The sequence below is a fragment of the Mustelus asterias genome, chromosome 19 (assembly GCF_964213995.1).
Source record: "Mustelus asterias chromosome 19, sMusAst1.hap1.1, whole genome shotgun sequence".
Taxonomy (NCBI): Eukaryota; Metazoa; Chordata; class Chondrichthyes; order Carcharhiniformes; family Triakidae; genus Mustelus; species Mustelus asterias.
In genome coordinates, this window is record NC_135819.1 from 2,862,101 (window position 1) to 2,869,861 (window position 7,761).

Here is a 7,761-nt window from a genome sequence, read left to right on the forward strand (position 1 = left end):
TTGACACGTATTCTAATAGGTTATGTTGAGGTTGGGCAGCATGGTGGCACAGTGGTTAGCACTGCTGCCTCGCAGTGCCAGGGACCTGGGTTCGATTCCGGCCTCGGGTCACTGTCTGTGCGGAGTTTGCACGTTCTCCCCGTGTCTGTGTGGGTTTCCTCCTGCACTCCAAAGATGTGTGGATTGGGTTGATTGACCATGCTAAATTGACCCTTGTGTCAGGGGGATTAGCAGGGTAATGCATGGGGCCAAGGGAACAGGGCCTGGGTGGGATTGCGGGGGGAATGGACTCGCTGGGCCGAACGGCCTTATTCTGCACTGTCAGGATTCTATGATTCTATGGATTCTATTCTATGTTCAGGTTGGACAGCACAGTGGCTAGCACTGCTGCCTCTAGCGCCAGGGACCCGGGTTCAATTCCGGCCTTGGGTGACTGTGTGGAGTCTGCGTGTTCTCCCCGTGTCTGCGTGGATTTCCTCCGGGTGCTCCGGTTTCCTCCCACACTCCAAATGTGTGCTGGTCAGGTGGATTGGCCATGCTTAATTGACCATTCGTATCAGGAGGATTATCAGGGTCAATATGTGGAGTTATGGGAATGGGGCCTGGGTGGGATTGTGGTCGTTGCAGGCTTGATGGGCCAAATGGCCTCCTGCTGCACTGTAGGGATCCTATGATATGATAAATTGCCCCTTACTGTCAGCGAGATGAGCAGGGTAAATCCATGGAGTAACGGGGATAGGGCCTGGGTGAGACTGCACAGAGTGTAGTCCGTGCAGACTCGATCCTTCTGCACTGTAGGGATCCTATGATTCTATTCTATGATTAACAGATCATTGGGTAAGACTTTCCAGAGACACTCCATTTTAACAGGGATAGAATTCTGGCCTCTGTCCCCACTATCGTGTCAACACTGTGCTGTCAAATGGGTTGTATGAACTTGCACCGATGTGTTTTGGTGGGGCAAAGTCCTATGAGAATGGGTTCAGTGTTGTCTCGTTCGCGTTTACAGATCCACGCGTACAAACAGGAGCACAAAGCTCCTCCGAGAGAACTCCTGGAGCAGCACCGGGAGATCTCACAACGCATCCAGTGGCAGAAATCACAGCTGGATCGCAGGGAGCCGGGAATCCTGAAAGGTGAGGGAAGCAGATCCCACTGAAGGTGCCCGCTATCGCGTTGCTTTGTGCGCGAGCTTGCTGTGTTCCAGGTTAGCTGCCGCGCTTCCTACCTTAGAACAGTGACTACGTTTCAAAGTGTTCCTCTTCAGTTGTAGAATGCTTCGCCACAGGCTGAGACTGTGCAACATGCTGGAAGATTTGATTTATTATTGCCGCATGTATCGGGATACAGTGAAAAGTATTGTTTCTTGCGTGCTCTGCAGACAAAGCATACCGTTCGTAGAGTACATAGGGGAGAAGGAAAGGGGAGGGTGCAGAATGTAGTGTTACAGTCATAGCTAGGGTGTCGAGAAAGATCAGCTTAATACAAGGTCGGTCCATTCAAAAGTCTGACAGCAGCAGGGGAGAAGCTGTTCTTGAGTCGGTCGGTACGTGACCTCACACTTTTGTATCTTTTTCCTGACGGAAGAAGGTGGAAGAGAGAATGTCCGGGATGCGAGGGGTCCTGAATTATGCTGGCTGCTTTTCCCGAGGCAGCGGGAAGTGTAGACAGAGTCAATGGATGGGAGGCTGGTTTGCGTGATGGACTGGGGCAGCACTGGTCAGCACTGCTGCCTCACAGCGCTAGGGAGCAGGGTTCAATTCCCGCCTCGGGTCAGTGTCTGTGTGGAGTTTGCACATTCTTTCCGTGTCTGCGTGGGTTTCCTCCGGGTGCTACGGTTCCCTCCCACAGTCCAAAGATGTGCGGGTTAGGTTGATTGGCCATGCTAAATTGACCCTAGTGTCAGGGGATTATGAGAATAGGGCCTGGGTGGGATTGTGGTTGGTGCAGACTCGATGGGCTGAATGGCCTCTTTCTGCACTGTAGGGATTCTGTGATTCTATGACTGGGTTTCGTTCATGACCCTTTGTAGTTTCTTGCAGTCTTGGGAAGAGCAGGAGTCATACCAAGCTGTGATACATCCGGGAAGGATGCTTCCTATGGTGCATCTGTAGAAATTGGTGAACGCCTCTACTTTCTCAGAGACTAAGGAAATTCGGCATGTCAGCTACGACTCTCTCCAACCTTTACAGGTGCACCATAGAAAGCATTCTTTCTGGTTGTATCACAGCTTGGTCTGGGCTCCTGCTCTGCCCAAGACCGCAAGGAACTACAAAAGGTTGTGAATGTAGCCCAATCCATCACGCAAACCAGCCTCCCATCCATTGACTCTGTCTACACTTCCCGCTGCCTCGGCAAAGCAGCCAGCATAATCAAGGACCCCACGCATCCCAGATATTCTCTCTTCCACCTTCTTCCGTCGGGAAAACAGTACAAAAGTCTGAGGTCACGTACCAACCGACTCAAGAACAGCTTCTTCCCTGCTGCCGTCAGACTTTTGAATGGACCCACCATATATTAAGTTGATCTTTCTCTACACCCTAGCTATGACTGTAACACTACATTCTGCACTCTCTCCTTTCCTTCTCTATGAACGGTATGCTTTGTCTGTATAGCGCGCAAGAAACAATACTTTTCACTGTATGTTAATACATGTGACAATTATAAATCAAATCAAAGAAATTTCCCCCCCCACCCCTTTCCTTTTCTCTCAGTCCTTGCTGCGTGACTAACTGCTGGATGATTGCCCAGGGTAAGCCAGGTCACTGGCTCTGTGTCCTGCTGGGCAGAACCGCAAATTGTTGGGAACTCGTTTCAGCAGCAAAACTTGCCAGAGATTTACATCCCAGACGAAGCTATGTTTTAAAGGGTTTATATAAATAGAAAACAGCTCAAGGACAATTTTGGCCCTTGTTCCTCCTGGGCCTTGGGTCCAAATTGTATCTGCTAACTGGTGTAGTTGGGGCGGCACAGTGGTTAGCACTGCTGCCTCAGCGCCAGGGTTCGATTCCGACCTCGAATCACTGTCTGTGAAGAGCCTGCACGTTCTCCCCGTGTCTGCGTGGGTTTCCTCCGGGTGCTCCGGTTTCCTCCCACACTCCAAAGATGTGCGGGTTAGGCGGATTGCCCGTGCTAAATTGACCCTAGTGTCAGGGGGATTGGCAGGGTAAATATGTGGGGTTATGGGAATAGGGCTGGGTGGGATTGTGGTCGGTATAGGCTGAATAGTCTCAATCTGCACTGTAGGGATTCTATGAGAGTCATAGAGACTTAAGATGCTGGGCAAGATCTTCCCCAAAAAAGCCTGAAAACCGGAGAGTTTCACTCTGTTTTTCAGCAAGCTACCCCACGCAATGTTTTCGCACTCTTGTCAATTTTCTTTGGCCGTCAGGAATTTCACGCCAGTATGGGGGCAAGGGGGTGGAGCCTAAGCTTGCCGTGAAAGCCGGCTGCAGACTGCTCAGGGTGCCGTTACGCAGGCGCCCTGGAACTCCAAATCATGACGACGCTTAAAGCGGCTCGCGCGAAAGCCTCTCCCCGGCTCGCTGTGCCGATTTGAGCGACGCGGCAGGCTGGAAAGATCGCACCCGTTAACTCCGTTTCTCTCTCCGCAGATGCTGCCAGACCTGCTGAGTTTTCCCAGCATTTTCTGTTATATTCCCTCTCCAGTTATAACTGCTTCCCTGATTTTCTATGATGCGGAGATGCGGGCGTTGGACTGGGGTGGGGCACAGTAAGAAGTCTCACAACAACAGGTTAAAGTCCAACAGGTTTATTTGCAAACACAAGCTTTTAGAACGCTGCTCCTTCATCAGGTGAGTGGAGGTTAGTTCTCAATATATAGACACATTCCAACTCTTCTTCACATTCCAATCTGTAGTTATCTTGCAGTTGTGTCTCTGTCTATATAAGCCGTGTTTGTGAACTAACCTCCACTCACCTGACGAAGGAGCAGCGCTCCGAAAGCTTGTGATTCCAAATAAGCCTGTTGGGCTTTAACCTGATTTTCTGTGTCGGGGGTGGATAGCTTGCGCCGTGTTTTCCTGAAATTGATCTGGCCGATGGTTGCTCAATCTCCACGGTGTAACCCGGGAAGGAATTCCTGAAGGAATCCGCTGCTTAAACAGGACAAAGTGCCTCGTCCAGTGTTCGAGGACTATCACTGGGAATTGTGCAGTTGAGTGTGTTTGAAGCAACAGTTTCACAAACAGGACCTTTTTTCCTGCACCCAGATAATACAGATGTTTCGATCTCATAGAATCATAGAAACCCTACAGTACAGAAAGAGGCCATTCGGCCCATCGAGTCTGCACCGACCACAATCCCACCCAGGCCCTAGCCCCATATCCCTACATATTTACCCACTAATCCCTCTAACCTACACATCTCAGGACACTAAGGGCAATTTAGAATGGCCAATCCACCTAACCCGCACATCTTTGGACTGTGGGAGGAAACCGGAGCACCCGGAGGAAACCCACGCAGACACGAGGAGAATGTGCAAACTCCACACAGACAGTGACCCAAGCCGGGAATCGAACCCAGGTCCCTGGAGCTGTGAAGCAGCAGTGCTAACCACTGTGCTACCGTGCCGCCCCTGTGTTTGAGGCCTCCAGTTTGCTCCGTGTGTATAACTTATTTATGTTTCCTCTTTGTTCTTGCTTTAATTGCAGAATATGTAACACAGCTGGAGAGATATGTACACTATTACACAGACGCAGCTAAGCGACTAGGTACTGAAGGGAATCGGGTAAGTGATGGGAATCTGGTCATTGTGCTTGGGAAATGGCTGGGGAATGGACCGAGAATAAGGTTTCTGTTGGAAGAAATTCCCTCTCTTGACGGGTTACACTTGCTTGGGGTTCAGTTCCAGTGGTGAAATTATGGGATAAATGTGAGAATTATCGTGAGAAGCTCAGAAGTGATCCGTAATTCCGATTAACAACAAGGTTCCCGGAGTGTATTCACAGCCCTGTTTCCTGTCTCCATAACTCTGATCAAACTGGGTTCCTCCAACACTCCCTGTGTGCACAGGGAGGCACGGTAGCACAGTGGTTAGCACTGCTGCTTCACAGCTCCAGGGACCTGGGTTCGATTCCCGGCTCGGGTCACTGTCTGTGTGGAGTTTGCACATTCTCCCCGTGTCTGCGTGGGTTTCCTCCGGGTGCTCCGGTTTCCTCCCACTGTCCAAAGATGTGCGGGTTAGGTTGATTGGCCTTGCTAAAAATTGCCCTTAGTGTCCGTAGGTTAGAGGGATTAGTGGGTAAATATGTAGGGATATGGTGGTAGGGCCTGGGTGGGATTGTGGTCGGTGCAGACTCGATGGGCCGAATGGCCTCTTTCTGTGCTGTAGGGTTTCTAAGATGCACTGATCTGTATGGGCCTTTTTATGGCAACACCCCAATTTAAACATTCTCAACCTTCCTTTTAAACCCCTCCATGACCCCCCGGTGTCCCCCCTGATATCCCTCGCTCTGCACTCCCCCCTCCCCCCCGGCGTCCCTCGCTCTGCACCCCCTACTCCCCCCGGCGTCCCTTGATCTGCACCCCCCACTCTCCCCGGCGTCCCTCGCTCTGCACCCCACATGTGCTGCTCTGACTGTAACCATGTCAATGCTATGACGCCCCCCCACCCCCGCCATAGATTTCTGCCCACCGGCAGTTCTGACCTCCCCACCCCCGCCCCCTCCCTCCCTCCCTCCCTCCCTCCCTCCCTCCCTCCCTCCCTCCCTCCCTCCCATTCAGCCCATCGAGTCTGTACCGACAATGATCCCACCCGGCCCTCTCCTTATAACCCCACCTATTTACCCTAGCTGGTCCCCCTGACACTAATGGACAATTTAGCACGGTCAATGCACCCTAACCAGCACGTCTTTCAGACTGTGGGAGGAAACCGGAGCACCCGGAGGAAACCCACGCAGACACGGGGGAGAACGTGCAGACTCTGCACAGACAGTGACCCAAGCCGGGAATCGAACCTGGGTCCCTGGCGCTGTGAGGCAGCAGTGCTAACCACCGTGCCACCGTGCCGAGTGTGCCTCCATGTTAGAGACGAAATGGGGTGGACCGTTTTGGCAAAGCTGAGTTTGGGTATTGCCGAGGCAGCCAGTAGCTGGAAGGGGAGAGCGGGTACACCTGTGAATGGCTTTGTTCTCTTTTCTGGGCAGGACTCGGCGAAAGAAGCATTATTGAAGAGGAAGCTGGTGGATGATGAGGTAAGAGGACAAACTCTGGGCTGTTTTCTTCAGTACGGGATAGGTGCAACAGATCAGCACTCCCTTATCTACGTGGGGAGCCTTGTGTTTTAGTCTATATTTGGCCCACTACACAATCTGTTACCAATATAACAGAGGCTCGGGACAAAGTCATTTACCCGTGGCTCAGTGGGTAACAACTCGCGTGGGTCACAAGGTTAAGAGTTCAAGAACCCCCCCCATCAGCACAACGAACACTGAATCTAGGCTGATACCTTAGTGCAATACTGAGGGAATGTTGCACTGTCAGAGGTGCCATCGTGTTGATGAGATGTTAAACCCATCTTTGCCCTACTGTGTGGATGTAAAAGATTGAAGCAAAGCAGGACAATCCTTGACGTTTGTGGAGAGATTAAATAGTTTGGGCTTTTACTCCCCAGAGTTTAGAAGGATGAGAGGGGATCCGATCGAAGTATATAAAATTTTAAAGGCATTGCTAAGTTTATTTATTAGTGTCACAAGTAGGCTTACATTAACACTGCAATGAAGTTACTGTGAAAATCCCTTAGTCACCACACTCCGGCATCTGTTCGGGTACACTGAGGGAAAATTTAGCACGGCCAATGCACCCTAACCAGCACGTCTTTTGGACTGTGGGAGGAAACAGGAGCACCCGGAGGAAACCCACGCAGACACAAGGAGAACGTGCAGACTCCGCACAGACAGTGACCCAAACCGCGAATCGAACCCGGATCCCTGGCGCTGTGAGGCAGCAGTGCTAACCACTGTGCCGCCCTAGTAAATGTAGATCAAATGTTTCCTCTTGTGGGGCAATCTCGATCAAGAGGTCACAGGTATAGGTTGAGAGGCGCTCGATTTAAAAACTGAGATGAGGAGGAACGACTTCTCGCAGAGGGTGGTGAATTTGTGGAACTCGCTGCCCCATCGCGCGGTGGAGTCTGAATCATTGAATGGGTTCAAGAAGGAAATAGATATATTTCTAATAAATAAGGGGAACGGGGGGAGGTGGATTGGAGACCAGGGAGAGATCAGCCATGACCTGGTTGAATGGCGGAGCAGGCTCGAAGGGCTGAATGGCCTCCTTCAGCCCCTAATTCCTATGTTCCTGTGTTGATATCTTGGGCCAATTTATATCCTTTAACCAACATCACTAACATACATTAACTGATTGTTGTCTCGTTGCTGTTTGTGGGAGGCTGTGGTGCACAAACTATTGCAGTTCCTGCATTATAACAGTGCAGAAGGTACAGATCCGTTACATGGACCCAGATTTATAAACAGCATGCAGGAGACAACTCAGCTACTAAACATTTCAATATCACAGCTCTGCTGTAGACTACCCATGAGGACTGCCGTGGAGAGCCATCTCGCTGGTTGTACTTATCTCTGTCTCCTCCTCTGCTGAAATTACTGAAAGTCCAGTTTCCTGGGAGCGCGACAGTGAGTTAAACAAGGACATTTCACCATGAATCCAGACAGTGAGTGTTAATGGAGCATTCAGAGACTGAGGGTGTTTCCGCCAAGACAGATACTGCACAAACACGCA

General features: G+C 50.9%; 1 protein-coding gene across 2 annotated transcripts in view; it reads left to right on the forward strand.

Annotated features, from left to right (window-relative positions):
* cc2d1a (coiled-coil and C2 domain containing 1A) overlaps positions 1 to 7,761 on the forward strand; it is a 493,461-nt gene that overhangs the window by 94,761 nt on the left and 390,939 nt on the right. For both annotated transcript variants that reach the window (XR_013500123.1, XM_078234866.1), the window contains exons 26-28: positions 1,010 to 1,136; positions 4,674 to 4,750; positions 6,168 to 6,215. Coding sequence is in view for 1 of the 2 variants with exons in the window: in XM_078234866.1 (XP_078090992.1) it covers positions 1,010 to 1,136; positions 4,674 to 4,750; positions 6,168 to 6,215 (252 nt within the window). In the remaining variant the exon portion in view is untranslated. The remainder of the gene's footprint in view (positions 1 to 1,009; positions 1,137 to 4,673; positions 4,751 to 6,167; positions 6,216 to 7,761) is intronic.